The sequence below is a fragment of the Nycticebus coucang genome, chromosome 12 (assembly GCF_027406575.1).
Source record: "Nycticebus coucang isolate mNycCou1 chromosome 12, mNycCou1.pri, whole genome shotgun sequence".
NCBI lineage: Eukaryota > Metazoa > Chordata > Mammalia > Primates > Lorisidae > Nycticebus > Nycticebus coucang.
The window spans coordinates 67,873,711-67,896,064 of NC_069791.1; the positions used below are offsets into that span (position 1 = coordinate 67,873,711).

Here is a 22,354-nt window from a genome sequence, read left to right on the forward strand (position 1 = left end):
GCAAACATATAAACTTTTCTATTCTTTATACCACAAAAAATTAACTGAAAATGCCTCACTGGCCCAAATATAAAAGGTAACACAATAATACTTCTAGAAGAAATCATAGAAAAAAATCTCTGTGACCTCCAGTTAAAATGTCTTAATACGCGTCTTAATACACATACAACACCTAAAGCACAATTGATTAAAAAAAAGTAATGAAGGCTTGGCACCTGTAGCTCAGTGTTTAGGACACCAGCCACATACACTAGAGCTGGCAGGTTCCAACCCACCCTGGGCCTGCCAAACAACAATGACAACTACAACCAAAAAATAGCCGGGTGCCGTGGCAGGCGTCTGTAGTCCCAGCTACTTGGAGGCTGAGGCAAGAGAATCACTTAAGACTAAGAGTTTGAGGCGGCGCCTGTGGCTCAGTGAGTAGGGCGCCGTCCCCATATGCCGAGGGTGGCGGGTTCGAACCCAGCCCCGGACAAACTGCAACCAAAAAATAGCCGGGCGTTGTGGCAGGCACCTGTAGTCCCAGCTGCTCGGGAGGCTGAGGCAAGAGAATCGCGTAAGCCCAAGAGTTAGAGGTTGTGGTGAGCCGTGTGATGCCACAGCACTCTACTTGAGGGCGGTACACTGAGACTCTGTCTCTACAAAAAAAAAAAAAGACTAAGAGTTTGAGGTTGCTGTGAGCTGTGATGCCACAGTACTCTACCCAGGGCAACAGCTTGAGACTCTGTCTCAAAAAAAAAAAAAAAAAAAGGATGGTACCTGTGACTGAATGAGTAGGGCACACACCAAGGCTGATGAGTTTAAACCTGGCCCCAGTCAAATTGCAACAAAAAATAGCCAGGCATTGTGGCAGGCGCCTGAAAGTCCCAGCTCTTGGGAGGCTGAGGCAAGAGAATCACCTAAGCCCAAGAGCTGAAGGTTGCTGTGAGCTGTGACACCACAGCACTACTGAGGGTGTCAAAGTGAGACCCTGTCTCTTAAAAAAAAAAAAAAAAGTAATGAAATGGAATTTCTCAAAATTAAAAAAGGTGTGCTCTTTAAAAGATACTGAAGAGGGGTGGCACCCATAGCTCAGTGGGTAGGGTACTGGCCACATACACAGACGCTGGTGGGTTTAACCTGGCCTGGGCCAGCTAAAGCAACAATGACAACTGCAACAAAAACAGCCAGGCATTTTGATGGGTGCCTGTAGTCCCAGCTACTTGGGAGGCTGAGGCAAGAGAACCGCCTAAGAGCAAGGGTTTGAGGTTGCTGTGAGCTGTGTCGCCACAGCACTCAACCAAGGGTGACATAGTGAGACTGTCTCAAAAAAAAAAAAAGAAAAAAAGACACTAAAGATGCTGAAGAGAATGAAAAAACAAGCTTGAGTCTGTTAGTTATGGCTAGGCTCGGCGCCTGTGGCTCAAGTGGCTAAGGCGCCAGCCACATACACCTGAGCTGGCGGGTTCTAATCCAGCCTGGGCCCGCCAAACAACAATGACGGCTGTAACCAAAAAATAGCCAGGTGCATTGTGGCAAGTGCCTGTAGTCCCAGCTACTTGGGAGGCATAGGCAGGAGAATCGCTTTGAGGCTCCGACTCAAAAAAAAAAAGAATTCTCAAAATTCAAAACTACAATGTTTTATTTTTATTTTATGTTTTTTGAGACAGTCTCAAGCTGTTGCCCTGGGTAAAGTGCTGTGGTGTCACAGCTCACAGCAACCTCAATCTCTTGGGCTCAAGTGATTCTCTTGCCTCAGCTTCCCAAGTACCTGGGACGACAGGTGCCTGCTACAACACCTAGCTATTTTTTTGTTGTTGTTGCAGTTGTCATTGCCATTTTAGCTGGCCCGAGCCAGGTTTGAACCCACCAGCCTTGGTATATGTGGCTGCCACCCTACCCACTGAGCTACGGGCAAGGCCAAAACTACAATGTTTTAAAATGGGTGAAAGATCTGAACAAGCATTTCAACAAAGCAAATATACAAGTAACAAATAAGCACATGGCCGGGCACAGTGGCTCACACCTGTAATCCCAGCACTGTGGGAGGCCGAGGCAGGTAGATTGCTTGAGCTCAGGAGTTCAAAACTAGCCTGAGCAAGAGCAAGATGCCATCTCTAAAAATAGTCAGGTGTTGTGGTGGATGCCTATAGTCCCAGCTACTTGGGAGGCTGAGGCAATAGAATCACTTAAGCCCAAGAGTTTGAGATTGCTGGGAGCTCTGATGCCATAGCGCTCTACTGAGAGTAACATAGTGAGACTGTCTCAAAATAAAAAAAGCTGAAAGATAATATAAAAATGTTCATGTTAGTACAGAAAATCAAACTAATCTATAGTAACAGAGAAAATATATTGGTGGTTTCCTAGGATGAGAGATGAGAGAAAGGGTAGAAGGCATGATTTCAAAGGGGTATAAGAAAGTTTGGTGGGGTAGGGGTTCGGTGCCTATAGCTCAGTGGTGTACAGGGCTGGCAGGTTCGAATTGGCCCAGGCCTGCTAACAAAAAAAATAACAATGACAACTACAACAAAAAAATAGCTGGGTATTGTGGCAGGTGCCTACAGTTCCAGCTACTTGGGAGGCTGAGGCAAGAAAATCGTTTAAGGCCAAGAGTTTAAAGTTGCTGTGAGCTGTGATGCCACAGCACTGTACCCAGGGCAACGTAGTAAGACTCGGTCTCAAAAAAAAAAAAAGCTTGGGGTGGTAATAATTATATTCATAATTTTAACTGTAGTGATAGTTTCATGGGTATATGCAAATGTCAAAATGGATCAGACTGTATATTTTAAATATGTGTAGTTTATTATGTATCAATTATACCTCAAAGCTAGGAAAAGAGAGAAAGAGAAAGAGAAAACTACCAATAACATAAAAGATAGGCACCAAATTCTGGATACCAGGAGCTTCTAAATTTTGTTTTGGTCCTCTCTTGCTGTTCTAGTGTCAGTGCTAGGTTTTCCTCCACACCCTACTTTCATTAAACACAAAAGTGATAGGAAAGCTGTCTGTGGTGAATGAATTATTGACTTAGAAAGGGAGAAAATGAAGGCAAACAGAATGTTCATTCCTTAATTTAAAACCCCTTGGCATAATAAGCACCTCTAGATGGTGAGATCCTAGGTGATGTTTCTTTGGTTTCTTTAAACTTTTCTGTACTTTCCATTCGTTACAAGCATTACTTTGTTCTTTGAGAGGGAAAAAAAAACAATTTTAAAATAAGTTTAAATTCTCCATTAAGAATTACTCAAAAAGTGGCTCGGCACCCATAGCACCTGGTTACAGCACCAACCACATGCATTGACGGTGGTGGGTTGGAACCCGGCCCAGGTCAGCTAAACAACAATTCCAACAACCAAAAAAATAGCTGGGCATTGTGGCGAGTGCCTATAGTCCCAGCTACTTGGGAGGCTGAGGCAAGAGAATCACTTAAGCCCAAGAGTCTGAGGTTGCTGTGAGCTGTGACATCACAGCACTCTGCTGAGGGTGACATAGTGAGACCCTGTCTCAAAAAAAAAAAAAAAAAAAAGGGCAGCGCCTATGGCTCAGTGAGTAGGGCGCCGGCCCCATATGCCAAGGGTGGTGGGTTCAAACCCAGCCCCGGCCAAACCGCAACAAAAAAATAGCCGGGCGTTGTGGCGGGCGCCTGTAGTCCCAGCTGCTCGGGAGGCTGAGGCAAGAGAATCGCGTAAGCCCAGGAGTTGGAGGTTGCTGTGAGCTGTGTGACGCCACGGCACTCTACCAAGGGCGGTACAGTGAGACTTTGTCTCTACAAAAAAAAAAAAAAAAGACAAGAAAAAAAGAACTACTCGGGGCGGTGCCTGTGGCTCAAAGGGGTAGGGCGCTGGCCCCATATGCCGGAGGTGGTGGGTTCAAACCCAGCCCTGGCCAAAAAACGCAAAAAAAAAAAAAAAAACTACTCAAAAAGAAACCAAGATTTTATCCTAATAATTAATAAATGATACCAGATCATACATACATGAATCGAAGTATTACTTTAGATGAAAGAACACAGAGATGTCATTTATAAAGGATGAAAGATTTTTTTTATTTTAGGATTTATATTCAGGTTGCATAAAAAGGTTTTTTTACTTAATTTGACCTGTGAAGGTACTTAAAAAAAAAAATCAGCTTTTGGCCTTTCTGAATTTCCTGCTGGTTTTCTACACTTACTTAAAAAAGGCAACCTAAATGATGCTATATAATGGCTTGGGGCAAGCAAGGTTAGAAGTGCTGCCCCTCCTGGCATTCATCCTGTGTTAGAAGGCTTCATTCATTCAAGGCTTAGAGGAGAGGAACCCTCTTTTTGCTGCCGCCAACCTTCTGGAATTCATGTAGGACTTTTCCTAACCATTCAAGGGTTCTGTCTTCAACCCACAGGGTAGGAAATCAGTTAAAACTTACTAAAATTTCTTTAATTTTTTTTTTTTTTTGAGACAGAGTCTCAAGCTGTCACCCTGGGTAGAGTGCTGTAGCATCATAGATCAAGTGATCCTTGATCTTGGGATCAAGTGATCCTCTTGCTCAGTTTTTCTATTTTTAGTAGAGATGGGGGTCTTACTTTTGCTCAGGCTGGTCTCAAACTCAGGAGGTCAAGCTATCCACCCACCTCAGTCTCCCAGAGTGGTAGGATTACAGGTGTGAGCCACCAGGCCCAGCCTAAATTTCTTTAATTATTATTGATGGAAGCCAACTCAGTGTTGACTATCAGAATTTTAATTTGAGATTTTGACCTTCTACAGATAGCATAAATAGCCAGGTGTTGTGGCGGGTGCCTATAGTCCCAGCTACTTGGGAGGCTGAGGCAAGAGAATCGCTTAAGCCCAAGACTTTGAGGTTGCTGTGAACTGTGATGCCATTGCACTCTACTGAGGGTGACATAGTGAGATTCTGTTTCAAAAAAAAATAGCTGGGCTTTGTGGCAGGCACCTGTAGTCCCAGCTACTTGGGAGGCTGAGGCAAGAGAATCGCTTGAGCCTCATAATTGGAGATTTGTGTGAGTCACAATGCCATAGCACTCTACCCAGGGTGACAGCCTGAGATTCTGTCTCAAAAAAAAAAAAAGGGCGACACCTGTGGCTCAAGGAGTAGGGCGCCAGCCCCATATACTGGGGTGGCAGGTTCAAACCCGGCCCTGGCCAAAACTGCAAAAAAAGAAAAACAAACTAAAGAAATTTTAGTAAGTTTTAACTGATTTCCTACCCTGTGGGTTGAAGACAGAACCCTTGAATGGTATAGGAGAAGTCCTACATGAATTCCAGGAGGTTGAGGGCAGCAACAAGAGGGTTCCTCTCCTCTAAGCCTTGAATGAATGAAGCCTTCTAACACAGGATGAATGCCAAGAGGGGCAGCACTTCTAACCTTGCTTGCCCCAAGCCATTATATAGCATCATTTAGGTTGCTGTTTTTTTTTTGAGACAGAGCCTCAAGCTGTCGCCCTGGGTATAGTGCCATGGCATCACAGCTCACAGCAACCTCCAACTCCTGGGCTCAAGCGTTTCTCCTGCCTCTGCCTCCCAAGTAGCTGGGATTACAGGCGCCCGCCACAATGCCCAGCTATTTTTTGGTTGCAGTTGTCATTGTTGTTTGGCGGGCCCAGGCTGGATTCTAACCTGCCAGCTCTGGTGTATGCGGTTGGCACTTTAGCCACTTGAGCCACAGGCGCTGAGCCTAGGTTGCTTTTTTTAAGTAAGTGTAGAAAACCAGCACTAAGTTCAGAAAGGCTAAATGCTGATTTTTTTTTTTTGTAGAGACAGAGTCTTACTTTACTGCCCTTGGTAGAGTGCCGCGGCGTCACACGGCTCACAGCAACCTCCAGCTCTTGGGCTTACATGATTCTCTTGCCTCAGCCTCCCGAGCAGCTGGGAGACTACAGGCCCGCCACAATGCCTGGCTATTAATGCCTGGCTATTAATGCTAATTAATACCTCCACAGGTCAAATTAGGTACAAAATGCTTTTTATGCCACCTGAATACAAATCCTAAGAGTCTTCCTCCTTGGTTTCTAAATTAAGAGAGCCTCTTGGCTTAATTCTTCACCTTCACTTCAGAGAAAAAACTGAAAGTAATTTACCTTATCACAATACTACAAAAATATCATAACACAGAACACTTACAGGTCTTGGAGTGTTCATGTGATAGCATGTAATTGGCGAGAGGTGGTGTGTAAGTTAAACACTGCAATGCTGCATTGGCAAAACAGGTATTGCCCAAGTTCTGGAGCCCAGCTCCAACTCTGTGAGTTTGTTGCCACTTAAGACAAATCTTCTCAGATGGAAAAAGAACCTTCTGTGGAGGAGCAATGCCATCACCTGGGGCTAGAAAAATAAATAACAATCATTTAAAAACAAAGTTTTGCATGCTGCTGAAGCTAAATAGCAACACTCAATCAAACCTCATTCTGATTAAGGTTTAAATCTCATTACCAGCTAAATACAGGGAAGAAAGAGACATTTTAAAAGACAGAACCCATAATAGGAGAAAATTTAAATGATTTGATTTCTGCAATAAATTGCAAGGACAATTAAAAGACATATCTACCAAATGCAAAGTGTAGACCCCATTTTGATGTTGCTTTGAACAATAAATTCTTTTAAAAAATAATTACATGACAACCAGGGAAATTCAAGTAGATTTTTAATATAACGACATTTTTAATTTTTAGAAAATAATCTTTTAAACATACATACTAAAAATACTTGTAGATGACCAGGCACAGTGGCTCACACTTGTAATGCCAGTACTCTGGGAGGCCAAGGTGGTGCTTGAGCTCATGAGTTTGAGACCAGCCTGAACAAAAGTGAGACCCCATCTCTACTAAAAATAGAAAAACTAGCTGTGCATTGTGGCAAGCACCTGCAGTCCCAGCTACTCAGAAAGCTGAGGCAAGGGGATTGCTTGAGCCCAAGAGTTTGAGGTTGCTGTGAGCTATGATGCCCTGGCACTCTACTCAGGGTGACTGAGTGAGACACTGTCTCAAAAAAGAAAAATAATCATGATAATAATGGGGAGGGTAGGTGCAGGTATAATTGGCTATGAGTTAACAAACATCAAAGGTGGCTGACAGCTACATAGAGAATTCATTATTATAACTCTTATATCTACTCAGAATTTTTCATAATAAAAAGTTTTAAAAATAAGTAACACAATCACTAGAAAGTTCAGGATAGGGCCGGGAGTGGTGGCTCATGCTTGAAGCCCTATCACTCTAGGAGGCCGAGGTGGATGGATCCCTTGAGCTCAGGAGTTTAAGACCAGCCTGATCAAGAGTTATCTCTACTAAAAATAGAAAAACTAGCCAGGCAGTGTGGCAAGCACCTGTAGGTGGAGCCACTCAGGAGGCTGAGGCAAGGGGATTACCTGAGCCCAAGAGTTTTAGGTTACTGTGAGCTTAAAAAAAAAAAGTTCAGGGTGGTGCCTGTGGCTCAGTCAGTTAAGGCCCCGGCCCCATATACCGAGGGTGGTGGGTTCAAACCCAGCCCTGGCCAAACTGCAACCAAAAAATAGCCGGGCGTTGTGGCGGGCGCCTGTAGTCCCAGCTACTTGGGAGGCTGAGGCAACGGAATCGCTTAAGCCCAGGAGTTGGAGGTTGCTCTGAGCTGTGTGAGGCCACGGCATTCTACCGAGGGCCACAGAGTGAGACTCTGTCTCTACAAAAAAAAAAAAAAAAAAGTTCAGGATAAGTCAAGTCCCTGTAACATTTGCTTTGGATACTAACTCAGCACCACCACTATCACTGTCACCCTCACCTACTGATCCCTGAGTAGGAGTCACTCTCAATCCTTAGGGCCGGTACTGATGTTATCCCCATTTTACCATGGAGGAAATGGGCTTTAATTAAGCCTGTCAGATGATTGCAAGAGGGACTTTACCTAACAATTGCAATCAGTGTAACCTGGCTTATTGTACCCTCAATGAATCCCCAACAATAAAAAAAAAAAAAAAAAAAATTAAGCCTGTCAGTCACTGCTATACACTTTCAAGTATACTGCATGTGAACTAAAAAGGTTTTATATTTTTAAAACTTATAAACAGATATGCTAACAGAACTCAAGCGAAGCTCAAGAAAGAAATTTAGGAAAGTTCAAAATCATTAATAGCAAGACTAATTTTTCAACAGCTTGGCAGTTCCTTGGTGCTATACAATGATCAGATGCTCTGTAGATCTACAGTTCCCAATCCTCAGGTTACAGACCATATTGGTCTATGACCTGTTAGGAACCCAGCCATACAGCAAGAGGTTAGCAATCAAAGCTTCGTCTGTATTTATAGCTCTTCCCCAAGGTTCATATCATTGCTGGAGCTCTACCTCCTGAGCTCTAGCTCCTGTCAGATCCCTCTCCCTTCTAGTCTGCAGAAAAATTGTCTTCCATGAAACCAGTCCCCATTGCCAGAAAGGTCAGGGACCACTGCTATGGATGCATAATAGCTCACAGCAACCTCAGATTCTTGGGCTCAAGTGATTCTGTTTCCTTGGCCTCTCAAGTAATTGCGTCTAGAGGTGTGCCACAAAGCCTGGCTATTTTTAGAGATGGGGTCTTGCTCTTGCTCAGGCTGGTCTCAAACCTGTGAGCTCAGGCAATCCACCTGTCTAGGCCTCCCAGAGTGCTAGGATTACAGGTGTGAGCTACCCTGCCCAGTCAATACATATGTTAATCATGAACAAAGGAAAATGAAACTCATCAAGTAATACAACCCCGCTGGCCACTCAAGAGGCAATACACCTTGTAAAGTAGTCCCCTCTCTAAAACTAGGCACCATCAACATGTATACAGGAGTTTCTGGCAGAGATTCTGTCTCTTAAAAAATAGTACCTTGATCCTTTTGTGGTGATTGCTTTGACTTATCGGGTACAGATGAACTTGAATAAACTACAGCACCAGGTACTGGTCCTAAAGAAAGTGTGTGATTTGAAACATCATTTAACGAAGACACAGGTCCCCAGCTGGCAGAACTTGCATCCATGTCTCCAGTTGAGACTGCCTCAGAACTGCCAGGCTGATTCTGACAGCTTGATGGGTCTGAAGATTCAGAATTTTTGTCAACTATGGTCATTGTTCAACTCTGCAAAAGACAAAAGCACACATTTTTTGATAAGATGAGAAAAGTAATCTACTTATTTACCATTAGATTCTGGAAAATTATTTCAGTCATTTTAAATTATTTTCAAACATACCACCCAAATATAAAAACAACAGTATTTTCTAACCCTTCTGTAATAACTTCCTTGGGACAATGAATATCATGCTAATTTGAATATCAACAATTTTTATTTTGACATATTTGTCAAATATGAAGTATTTGATTAGAACTTCTCTTTCTATTCCATGTACCCTAAAAGTCTGACATTTCAGTCTATAATCCAGCACCTCAGTTTCCAAGTCTATTTGCTAAGTACCTATTTCTCCTTCTCTATTGCTTAAAACCAGAAACCTTATAGGCAATAAAATTTGGCTATAAGCCAGGTATGATGAGAGGCCAAGATGGATGGATTGCCTGAGCTCAGGAGTTCAAGACCAGCCTAAGCAAGGAATACAACCTGCTGGTCACTCAAGTGGCAATACAACCTAAAAATAGCCAGGTGCTGTGGCTAGCGCCTTGTAGTCCCAGCTACTTGGGAGGTTGAGGCAAGACGATTTCTGGAGCTCAAGAGTTTGAGGTTGCTGCAAGCTATAATGCCATGGCCCTCTTCTGAGGGTGACTCTGTCTCAAATCAATCAATAAATCAATCAATCAGGCTAAATCTTCAAATCGTACATCATAATTTCTAAGGGAAAAGGCCTAATGAAAAGAAAATCTAGGCTTAATTTTGTGTTTAAAGACCAAAATGTCATTCTAGAAAATATATTACTTTTATTTTTTTTGAGACAGAATCTCACTTTGTCTCCCTTGGTAGAGTGCCGTGGCGTCATAGCTAATAGCAACTCTAAATTCTTGGGCTCAAGCAATCCTCTTGCCTCAGCTTCCCAAGTAGCCAGGATACAGGCACCAGCCACAATGCCCCGCTATTATTTTTCTATTTTTAATAGAGACAGGGTCTCACTTTGCTCAGGCTGGTCTTGAACTTCTGAGTTCAAGCAATCCACCAGCCCTGGCCTCCTGGAGTGCTAGGATTACAGGAGTGAGCCACTGCATACCATTATATTACGTTTTTTTAAAAAGTATATTTATACAGTTTCACCTTTGAAACCCATTTTTCTGGTGAGGCTCATTTATACATTATGTATGACTTTCTAAATGAAACCCACAGACATTAGTGACATCAAACTTTAACACAAATACATATTACAAAAGTACTGAGGCTTGGAGCCTGTAGCTCATTGAGTAGGGTGCTGGCCACACACACCGAAACTGGCAGGTTCGAGCCTGGCCCAGGCCTGCTAAACAATGACAACTGCAACCAAAAGATGGCCAGGTATTGTGGCGGGCATCTGTGGTCCCACCTACTTGGGAGGCTGAGGCAAGAGAATTGCTTAAGCCCAAGAGTTTGAGGTTTGTTAGCTGTGATGCCACAGCACTTTACTGAGGACAACATAGTGAGACTGTGTCTCAAATAATAATAATAGGGTGGCGCCTGTGGCTCAGTGAGTAGGGTGCCAGCCCCACATACTGAGGGTGGTGGGTTCAAACCCTACCCTGGCCAAAACTGCAAAAAAAGAAAAACAAACTGAGGGTGACATAATGAGACTCTGTCTCAAAAAAAAAAGTACTTAATAATAATTTTGTCTCTGAATCCTATTTTAAAATTTTAGGGTTATGACTAATCGAGTATTTTCTATGTGCTGTATAATGTGTTACTGAACATACATTAACATTTTTAATTTCCATAATGAACCTATGAGAGATCAGACAGAATCCACAGAGTCTATTAAATGAAGCAACTGAAACTAGGAGCCAGGGTGGACACTGCCAGCTGGGCTTCCTTCTAGCTATGCTACCTGGTCAACAGACTTTTCCAAGTATTTCCAAAATTACCAAACAGTAATTATCTTTAATTACTGTTAAAAAAAACACTCCACTCCTTTATCTTATTAAAGATGAAATATCTTTTAGGAGTGCCCCAACTGCCCACAGCACATCATCTCAACACCTAGACTTTGTCACTGTCTGACCTAGTAACCTCTCAAAATTCGCTCCATGCAGCATTGTCATAGTTCACAGCAACCTCAAACTCTTGGGCTCAAGCAATCCTCTTGCTTTAGCCTCTCGAGTAGCTGGGATTACAGGTGCCCACCACAACACCTGGCTAGTTTTTCTATTTTTGGTAGAAACGGGGTCTCACTCTTGCTCAGGCTGGTTTTGAACTCCTCAGCGCAAGTGATCCACCTGTCTCGGCCTCTCAGAGTGCTAGGATTTCATGTGTGAGCCATTGCACCTGGCCTCCACCAGACTGAATTCATTTATTGTTCCTGCCATCTCCCAGCTCTACACATGCTGTTTGTTTTTTTTTTTTTTTTAGACAGAGCCTCAAGCTGTCGCCCTGGGTAGAGTGCCATGGCTTCACAGCTCACAGCAACCTCCAACTCTTGGGCTCAAGCGATTCTCCTGCCTCCACCTCCCAAGTAGCTGGGACTACAGGCGCCTGCCACAACACCTGGCTATTTTTCGGTTGCAGCCATCATTGTTGTTTGGCGGGCCGGGCTGGATTCGAACCCGCCAGCTCAGGTGTATGTGGCTGGCACTTAGCCGCTTGAGCCACAGGCGCTGAGCCTACACATGCTGTTCTTTGCCTATTCTTTTTTTTTTTTTTTTTTTTTTTTGTAGAGACAGAGTCTCACTGTACCGCCCTCGGGTACAGTGCCATGACGTCACACGGCTCACAGCAACCTCTAACTCTTGGGCTAAGCAACTCTCATGCCTCAGCCTCCCAAGCAGCTGGGACTATAGGCGCCCACCACAACACCTGGCTTGCCTATTCTTTTTGATTCCTGCACCTTCAGCCAATTAACATTGCCACTTCCTAGTTTAAAATTCATTTCCTCTGGGTCACTTTCCTAGACAACCTCTTTCCCCCAAAATTGGTTTAGAAACCCTCTTAAAACTCCACAGAACCTTGTGTTGATGTATATCATTGTCCATTAGCATTTACACCACAGCTGTTTCACTTGTTCTATCATGTAATTATTTATAACCCCTGACCCAGTATAAAGAAAGCTTTCCATGTATACGTTTAACAAATGAATGAGCAAATTCTGGAAATAGGAAGCAACTAGCATTTACTTTTAGCATTAGCTTGTGCTGAATGATTTGTATACAGTATCTCATTTAATCCTTAAAAAACTGCAGTAAGAACAGCCTTTAAAATTTGTTTTTAAAAATACTATAAAGTACAGAAAAAGTACTATCCATACTGTGAAGCATAGATAATAAAATGCCCAGGTATCTGCCAGTTCAATGAACTGAGGTCACCATAATCTGATTGCTCACAGTTTGTTTTTAAAAAGCCTCAATTTTGGATTACCTGTAATTCTAGTACTCTGGGAGGTTGAGATGGGTGGATTCCTTAACTCCAGAGCTTGAGATCAGCCTGAGCAAGAGTGAGATCCTCTACTAAAAATAGAAAAACTAGCTAGGTATCATGGCAGGTACCTTAGTCCCAGCTTACTTGGGAGGCTGAGGCAAGAGGATTGCCTGAGCCCAAGAGTTTGAGGTTGCTGTGAGCTAAGATGAAGCCATGGCACTCTACCCAGAGCAATAGAGTGACACTCTGTCTCAAAAAAAAAAACAACAAAAAAACCCCTCAATTTTGTTGTTTGTAATTTTTAATTGAAAATTCCCACTCAAAAAAGTACAATTTTAAAGTTTTCAGATTCCTATGTAAAAACACAAAAGATATCAGATTTTAATGAACTAAGAAAAAAACTGAGTTAAAATTTTAAGTCAATTGGAGATATATATATGATCCTCATTCAGGAAGAAAGTTTGAGGTGTATCATCCAACTAAAGTTTATCCTTTCCTCATCTAATAGTCAAAGGAAATTATGAAACAGTGTGGGAGTAAAGAGAGGAAAGAAAACAAGAGGAGGAAGAGAAGAAAGAAAGCCAAAAGAGAGTAAGAACTTAATCCAGCCTAATTTACAATAATATTAAGTGGCAACAAAAACTTTTATTTTCCCAGGATAAACAGGACAATTATTAACAAATGACCAAATAAAAATCACATTACTGGCTCCAATTACCTTTTTGAAGGGGGAAAAAAAAACTCTTGCAAAAAGTAAGGAAAACACAACTCATCAATAAACATACAGCATTATGATTTCAGAAAACAAGCCAAAAGCATCCAGTCTTCTTTATTTGTATATTTAGCCATCAGGTATCAAACTAAACTCCATTTGTTACAGACATAACCATTCTTTTCTTTTTTTTTTTTTGAGACAAGAGTCTCACTTTGTCCCCCTTGGTAGAGTGCAGTGGTGTCATACTTCGCAGCAAGCTCAATGTCTTGGGCTCAAGTGATTTCCTTGCCTGACCCTCCCAAGTAGCTGGGACTACAGGTGTCTGCCACAACTCCCCGCGATTTTTAGAGATGGGGGTCTTGTTCTTGCTCAGGCTGGTCTTGAACTCATGACTTTAGGGAATCCACAATTGCCAATTGTAGAGTGTATAATTCAAATGCTTGTGTGTTCTTTACTGTCAGTAAGCCTTCTGAATATTACTTTAACAAATACCAGGACTTTTAAAGCAATTTCTTCAATGAAAAGTTAAAATTTCTCCCAACATCATCTGCTGCTATACACAAAGTTTCAAGAGCATGTTTTTAAAAAAACAGCAGCACACAGTGATGCATTTCTGTACCCTCACCTACTCAGGAGGATTGCCTCACCCCAGGAGTTCAAATCCAGCCTGAGCAACACAGACGGCCTCCTTTCTACCAAATAAAAATGATAATAATGATAATAAAATAGCAACAACACAAACATGAATCAAGGTTGGATGTAACTAGAGGAATGAGACTTCACAAGAAGTGTTTTTTTGGCTTCAATATTACAATCTTTTACCCACAAGCCTTAAAATCCCGGTCCTTTATGTGGTGTGTCTCCCTAGTGATGATCAAATGCTAGAATGCACAGCTCTTGTTTCATTTTTAAAAGAATATCACTAAACACTGTGACACTCCACATACATTGAGATAATATCAATATTTAAAAAGATAGTGTTACACTCTGTTTCTTCCTAAACAATGTAATAAAGTTCTTACGGTATTTCCATCTTAAGAGAAAAAAACACACACAAGCTTTAAAAAGACACAATCTTGATTTTAATGATATTTAAGTAAACAAAACAACTAGCCGTGAGGTTTACAAACCAAACACTTAACTGCTGACTTGACTCAATGATATAGAAAAGAAAATGAAACTGATAATTAAAAACAGGTAAGTGAAAGTAATTATTCATATCCCCTAGGCACACTGAGTGAGCAATACAAGAAAAAGTACAGTTATGTTTAAAATTTACAACTCTTTGAAAAATTTTAAGACTTACAAATACGTAGGAGAATCTACACTATACTGTTGTTACCTTGAAAAAAGAGGCGTTAACTAAACATCTTTTCAAACAGTTACTATTATTTGAGTGTATTTACATTACCAACATGTTTTCCCATAAACAAACAAGCCCTATGGTCTCCAAGAATGTAAGAGCTATTCGACAAAAGTAGTCTCAACTGCATTCACTATAAACAGGTTAAAGTCCTAAATTGTAAAACCTGTACTGTCAAATTTCCATTTCAAACATCTGAAACGGATTCCCCCGCCTTTCAGGTAAGTTGGCTCTTCCTGCCCCAAAGATAAAGAACGTGACCGAGGCACACATGTTTTCGGGGACGCGCCGCCGGCTCCTCTTCTCCCCTGGCCCGTCGCGGGCAACTTGGACACTCCGCTGAGGAGCCAGGCGGACCGCCCCGCGAGGGCGGGCTGGGGAGGGGCGCCCAGGGTGGGAAAGTTTGTCTATCTGTTGGGGGTGGAGTGGGGGTGGGGAAGCAAGCCCCAGAGCTCCCAGGGGCTCTTGGAGACGGGAGGTGGCAGCCATGCGAGGGGTGGCGGGTGGGCCGAGATCCGAGGTCCGTGGCCAGAACACGCCCACCCTGCTGACCCCACCGGGCCACACCGCCCCGGTGTCTCCCGCTAGCCCGCCCGGCCCACAGGCCGAGGGGGCGGGCTGGGGCGGGCAGGGGCCGGGTGGGGGCGGGAGAGCAGTGTCCATGGCAACCGGGGGGCCCAGCCTCTTCGCGCCGCCCGGTGCTCCCGACGCCCGACCGCCGCGGCCGCCGCCCCCTTCACAGCGGCCAGGCCCGGCCGGGCGGTGGCTGCGCTGCCCCCAGCGCGGCGGGGTCCCGGGCGGCCCGCGGCTGCGGAGAGGGCGGCGCGCGAGGGGCCGCGCCAGTCCCCGGCGGGCCGCGCCGGCTAAGAGGCAGCCGGGCCAGCTGCGGCCGACGCGAGCAGGACGCTCCGCGAGCCCCACGCCAGCCTACAGCAGGCGAGAAGGAGGCGGGAGCTTACCTGACCCGGCTCGGCGCTCGCTCCATCCCCCTCGGCCGCCGCCGCCGCCGCCGCCGCACACAGCCCAGCCGCCCGGCGGGGGACAATGACGTGCCTCCATCCGGGCACCGCCGCCGCCGCCTCCGGGTCAGCGCCGCGGCCGCAGCGCCCCGCCGGGCCGCCAGGGGGCGCGCCAGGGCCGCGCCTGCACACGCCACCGCCCACGGGCCGTCGCACAAGAGGCGCTGCACTCAGCTAACGGGTCAGGCGAGCGCGGGAGGGGCGGTCGCCAAAGGGCCGCGGGCAAAGCCTGGACTTGCGCGTCACCAAAGCGCCGGCCGGCCGGCGTAGGAAGCGCGCTGATTGGCTGGCGGACGAGGGCGCGGCGCCGGCCAGGGTCCCGGTTCCTTCCGCTGCGTGCTCCTGGCTCAGAGCTTCTCCGCGCGCGTTGTCCAGTGGACTGTTCATCTTGGCCTTCGCAAGGGCCCGGACGCGCTCTCGTAAGCGGGGTACCTGGAGCCGCAGGAATAAGACTCTGATCACCCCACCCAAAACGGCCCTGGCTGGTGAAAACCTCCTCCTCGTGCACTTTCTCCTGTGCGGCTACGGCTCGCGTCCTCGGCCTAATAGACGCTGCCATTAAGTAAGCTGGACTGCCCATCAAACGCGCACGCTGTTACAGGAAGGGGAGAATTTTAAACTTGGCTCCAGAAGAGGTAGCCCACACCACCACGACAAGATTTCACTTCAGATCCTAGCACTGTACAGTTTGTGAGCAGCCAATCCTGTTCTTTTTTGCTCCGAGTGCCAGCTCCATACTTCAATTGTATTGTACAATTGGACAATATTGTATTGGACGCCCCCACCTCGAGGCCTAACCTGGAACTAATTCGTCGCATCCATCTTCACTGTGACCCTGCTCCTTCCGGCTTTTGATTAAGGACGCTGCACCCTTCTGCAATGACCAGAGTCTTCCTCTCTCACTGCTTCTCTCCCTCCCCACAAGATAACCCCTTTCACCAGGTCAGGTCCACCTGATCTACCCAGAGGTTGTGGTGTTGACCTTCCTCAGTCAACCTTTCTTCGCTCACCAAGCCCCTTCCACCAGTCTCATTTCTGGTGCGCCACTTTTCCACTCTAAACTGTGACCTGGCTGATCTTTTGAAAGGACAGGTCAAATTGTGTAACGACTCCTTCCTTGGCCTTCAAGTCTAAACTCGTTAGCCTGGCATTGAAAGCCCCAAGTTCCCTTCCCTCTTTTATGTGTTCCAGCCATAACAGACTTACAAACTTCAGCTCCCTGCCCACCCCACGCCTATGTGCTAGAAAGCCTATTCATGTCTTCTTTTCCACGCAGTCTTCCAAGAGTCCCCCGTCAGAATCTTATTACTTTCCTTACAGGGAGCATATATGTTGGGGGTGGGAAGTTTGCTGGCTATGTTGTCCGTGCTGGCCTCAAACACTTGGGCTCAAGGGATCTTCCTGCCTTGGCCTCCTAAGTAGCTGGAACTATAGGCACTGGACACCATGCCCAGCTGCATTTATCTCTTATGGTAGCACATCACTACTAGTATGGAAAGAAATTACTCAAGTGATACATATCTCAGTTGCATTTGGGGGCAGGATGCTGAACTACATTCAGGAAACAACAGCAGGGGAAAGATGAATTCAGACCTAAATTCAGTGCCCATTTTCAGGATTAACATTGCAACTTTCTTTCTGATGAATAGTTGTGGAATTTCACCTCTAAAGCCCTTTTCAACAGTTAAAGAGATTTGCAATAACAACAGCCATAGGGATGGACTCAGTAATTTGCTTGCCTTTTCCAAATGACTTTCAAATTAATAAATCAAAATGCGGGTGGCGCCTGTGGCTCAAGGAGTAGGGCGCTGGTCCCATATGCCAGAGGTGGCGGGTTCAAACCCAGCCCCAGCCAAAAATAAATAAATAAATAAAACGCAAAGGAACTGAAGAGTGTTTAATATTCATCTGAACTTTGTGGTATTTCAAAATGCTTCCTTTGGAAATCAGAAGTTTGACTTCTAATTTCATTTTCCATTTCACACTTTTTTTTTTTTGAGACAGAGTCTCACTTTGTCACCCTTAGTAGTTTGCCATGACATAGAGGTGTCATAGCTCACAGCAACCTCAAACTGCTGAGCTCAAGCAATTCTTCTGCCTCAGCCTCCCAAGTAGCTGGCATTTCAGTCAGCCCCTAAAACCTCAGTAGAGTACCTGAGCAACTTAGATAGGAAAAGGAATTAAAAAGAAAACAAACAAACATCCCTTTGAGTTCTCTACTCAGATCAGGCACTTGGAAGAGGAATTGCACTTCCCCACTCCACCTTCCTCCATGCAGTCTAAGCAAACAGAAGCCCTTTCCTCTGACCAGGTGTCCTCAAACTTTTTAAGCGGGGCCAATTCACTGTCCCTCAGACCGTTGGAGGGCTGGACTATAGTTTAAAAGAAAAAACTATGAACAAATTCCTATGCACACTGCACATATCTTATTTTGAAGTAAAAAAACAAAACGGGAACGAACACAATCACACTGCCTCATGTGGCCTGCGGGCCGCACTTTGAGGACCCCTGCTCTAGACTTTCAGCACCACTTTCTCTAGCAAATTGACTAAATGGAGAAGTTATTGGCTCAGTGCCTGTAGCACAGCGGTTACAGTGCCGTCCACATAACACTAAGGTTGGTGGGTTCAAACCCGGCCCAGGCCGGGTAAACAACAATAACAACTGCAACAACAAAAATGGAGAAGTTACAAAGAATGTTGAAAACCCCCTGCCTTCTTTTTTTTTTTTTTTGGCTGGGGCTGGGTTGGAACCCATCACCTCCAGCATATGGGGCCGACGCCCTACTCCTTGAGCCACAGGCGCCCCCCTACCTTCAAACATCTGGGTCTTTGGCGGAAAAGGTAAGCAAAGTAGACCCACAAAATTGTTTTTCTACAGACTAGAGTTTTATCCAAAGTGAATGTTAGGCCAGGTGAATGGCTCACGCCTGAAATCCTAGCACTCTAGGAAGCTGAGGCAGGTGGATTGCCTGTGCTCAGGAGTTCAAAACTAACCTGAGCCAGAGTAAGACCTCGTCTCTAAAAATACCTGGGCATTATGGCATACCTGTAGATCTAGTTACTTGCGAGGCTGAGGAAAGAGAATCACTTAAGCCCAGGAGTGTGAGGTTACTGAGCTGTGACGTCACAGGACTCTACAAAGGGTGACAAAGTGACACTTTGTCTCAAAAAAAAAAATGTGAACGCTGTTTGGAGCTTTCACTTTGCCTCTGTTCTCGTAGGCCGTGTGACCTACAGAAATTACGTAGCTTGTCTCCTTTACCAAAATTGTCTTTATGCTAAAAGCCAGTTGACTCAAAAGTGTCCCACCTCCCAGCCTGAACAATCACAGATCACAGAGCAATAGGTGTCAAAGGAGAATGTATGAGGTTTTCTGAGGACCTCTGGACAGGGAAACTGTGGTTAGTTCTGTTCAGTCCCTGCTCACCCCCTCCCAGCTGCTTTGAAAGTTAGCTTCTAATAACTCACATCTGCCCCTTCTCCTGAGCACTGTTTTTAGCTGAAGGGGAGACTCTTCTACTGAGACTGGATCCTTGCTTAATTGACCTTTTTTGCTGGCCTCTCATTACCTTCCTCCCCAAAGTACTCAATACATCCCACATCAGGCATCCTCAAACTTTTTCAATAGGGGGCCAATTCACTGTCCCTCAGACTGTTGGAGGGCCGGACTATAGTTTAAAACAAAAAACTATGAACAAATTCCTATGCACACTGCACATATCTTATTTTGAAGTAGAAAACAAAACAGGAACAAATACAATTCACACCGCTTCATGTGGCCCGTGGGGCACAGTTTGAGGACACCTGTCCCACACACTTGAATTCTCAAGTCCCACTTGTGGGTAGCCTGATTTAAGATAGTGGGTACCAGGAATGGTCCTGAGAAACAGCATATAAAGATAGGATTCCAGGCAACAGATGGGCAATTGTGTCAGGCTCCCACCTCTGAGGACTAGGGCTAAATATGGATAGAAAGGGTTATGTTGGTTAACTCAAACTCCTGGTGTTTTAGGACGTGGAGGAAGTAGTAATTAGAACTGTGAAATTGGCAGCGCCTGTGGCTCAGTGGGTAGGGCGCCAGCCCCATATACCGAGGGTGGTGGGTTCAAACCCAGCCTCGGCCAAACTGCAACAAAAAAATAGCCAGGTGTTGTGGCAGGCGCTGTAGTCCCAGCTACTCAGGAGGCTGAGGCAAGAGAATCGCCTAAGCCCAGGAGTTGGGAGGTTGCTGTGAACTGTAACGCCATGGTACTTTACCGAGGGCGATAAAATGAGACTATCTCAAACAAACAAACAAAACTGTGAAATTGAGGCCGGGTGTGGTCGCTCATGCCTGTAATCCTAACACTCTGGGAGGCTGAGGCTGGTGGATTGCCTGAGCTCATATCTTCGAGACCAGCATGAGCCAGACACTGTGACAGGGCCCTGTAGTCCTAGCTACTTGGAAGGCTGAGACAAGAGAATCGCTTAAGCCCAGGACTTTGAGGTTGCTGTGAGCTATGATGCTACGGTACTCTACCAAGGGTAACAAAGTGAGATGTGAGACTCAGAAAAGGAAAGAAAAAAACAAAACTGTGAAATTGGGTAAGCACAGATGCTTTAAACGGGGAAAGTGATGGGCTCTGGGCAGTAAGTCATCCGTATAAAGCAAAGTGTAAAAGCCAGAGAGCCTTCTTAGCATCGTGTTCTGTCCTATGTAGTCAGATGGCAGACAGTCCTGAGGAACAGGCGCAAGACTTAAAAGGAGCAGAATTTTAGAAAGAGTCAAATTGTCAGTCAAAATTGGTCTTTAACATCAAAATCAGGAGATGAGCACATGAAATGTAGTATGATGTGCCTGAGAAATTGCATTTTTAATTTTATTTAATTATCACCAATTTAGGCCAAGTCAGTGGTTCACATCTGCAATCCCAATTTTTTTTGGAGGTTGAGGAGGAATGATCGCTTAAGGCCAGGAATTTAAGATGAGCCTGGGCAACATAGCAAGACTCTGTCTCTAAAAAAAAAATTAACTTTCCTATGGCTCAGTCGGTAAGGCGCCGGCCCCATATACCGAGGGTGGCGGGTTCAAACCCAGCCCTGGCTGAACTGCAACCAAAAAATAGCTGGGCGTTGTGGCGGGCACCTGTAGTCCCAGCTGCTTGGGAGGCTGAGGCAAGAGAATCGCTGAAGCCCAGGAGTTGGAGGTTGCTGTGAGCTGTGTGATGCCATGGCACTCTACCGAGGGCCATAAAGTGAGACTCTGTCTCTACAAAAAAAAAAAAAAATTTAACTTTCAATGTCCACATGTAGTTACTGTATTAGACAGTAAGCTTTAAGTTATTCTGATTAGAATGTGTTCATTATAGCATAATTTTTGTTGTTTTGTTTTGTTTTTGAGACAGAGTCTCACTTTGTGGCCCTCAGTAGAGTGCTGTGGTGTCATAGATCACAGCAACCTCAAACTCTTGAGCTCAAGTAATCCTCCTGCCTCAGCCTCCCAAGTAGCTGGGACTACAGGCCCTTGCCACAATGCCCACCTATTTTTAGAGATGCTCTGGCTCAGGCTGGTCTGGAACCTATGAGCTCAGGCAATCCACCTGCTTTGGCCTCCCAGAGTGCTAGGATTGATTACAGGTGTGAGTCACTGTGCTCAACCTCACTATAGCATTTTGTAACAATACTAAAAATTGGGCAGTGCCTGTGGCTCAGTGAGTAGGGCACTGTCCCCATATATGAAGGGTGGTGAGTTCAAACCCTGCCCCGTTCAAACTGCAAAAAAAAAAAAAATAGCTGGGTGTTGTGTCAGGCACCTGTAGTCCCAGCTACTCAGAAGTCTGAGGCAAGAGAATCGCCTAAGCCCAAGAGCTGGAGGTTGCTGTGAGCTGTGATGCCATAGCACTCTACCGAAGGTGACAGGTGAAGACTCTGTCTCTAAAAAAATAAAATAATGAAAATTTGAAATACCTTTAAGAGAGAAATAACTAAATGAACCATGAAATATACACAGGTCCATTGACATGAGTGGAGAAAGCTGTTAAGAATTCTGGACAAGGGCCAGGCGTGGTGGCTCATGCCTATAATCCTAGCACTCTGGGAGGTTGAGGCAGGTGGATTGCCTGAGCTTACAGGTGTGAGACTAGCCTGAGCTAGAGTGAGACCCCCACCTCTAAAAATAGCCAGGCCTTGTGGTGGGCACCTGTAATCCCAGCTACTTGGAAGGCTAAGGCAAGACAATCGCTTGAGCCCAGTAGTCTGAAGTTGCTGTGAGCTGTGACGCTATGGCATTCTACTGGGTGTGACAAAGTGAGACTCTGTCTCAAAAAAAGAATTCTGGTTCTACACACAGCCAGGTACCATAGCTCATGCTTGTAATCCTAGTACTATGGGAGGGTGAATCTGGTAGATTGTGTGAGTTTAGGAATTCATGACCAGCCTGAGCAAGAGTGAGACCTCATCTTTATTAAAAATAGAAAACTAGCTGGGCATGTGGTAGGCACCTATAGTCCTAGCTATTCAGGAGGCTGAGGCAAGAGGATGCTTGAGCCCAAGTGGTGAGCACACAGCAACCTCAAACTCCTAAGCAAACCTCTTGCCTCAGCTTCCTTGAGGTTGTGGTGAGCTAAGATAGCACAGCACTCTACCCAAGGCAATGGAGTATGTCTAAAAAAAATAATAATCTGGACATCAGGAAAGAGAGGCTGGGGTGTTTAACATTGCAAAACATTTAGATCCACCTTTCCTGGGATCTCGGATTTTTTTTCAGGTCCCCAACCAATACTTGTGGCCCTGAATAAGCCGCCTATAGCAGTGCTGTCCAATAGAAATACAATATGAGGC

At 45.1% G+C, this 22,354-nt stretch overlaps 1 protein-coding gene across 2 annotated transcripts in view; it reads right to left on the minus strand.

Annotated features, from left to right (window-relative positions):
- The window catches only part of USP42 (ubiquitin specific peptidase 42), a 48,679-nt gene extending 33,069 nt beyond the window's left edge, over positions 1–15,610 (minus strand). The window contains exons 1-3 of one of the 2 annotated variants that reach the window (XM_053554505.1): positions 15,474–15,610; positions 8,790–9,039; positions 6,093–6,293 (exon numbers count right to left, since the gene is read on the minus strand). In XM_053554505.1, the coding sequence (XP_053410480.1) occupies positions 6,093–6,293; positions 8,790–9,030 (442 nt within the window). In that variant the 5' untranslated portion in view covers positions 9,031–9,039; positions 15,474–15,610. The remainder of the gene's footprint in view (positions 1–6,092; positions 6,294–8,789; positions 9,040–15,473) is intronic. The other variant, XM_053554506.1, reaches the window with a different exon arrangement.
- Positions 15,611–22,354: the final 6,744 nt, after the last annotated feature.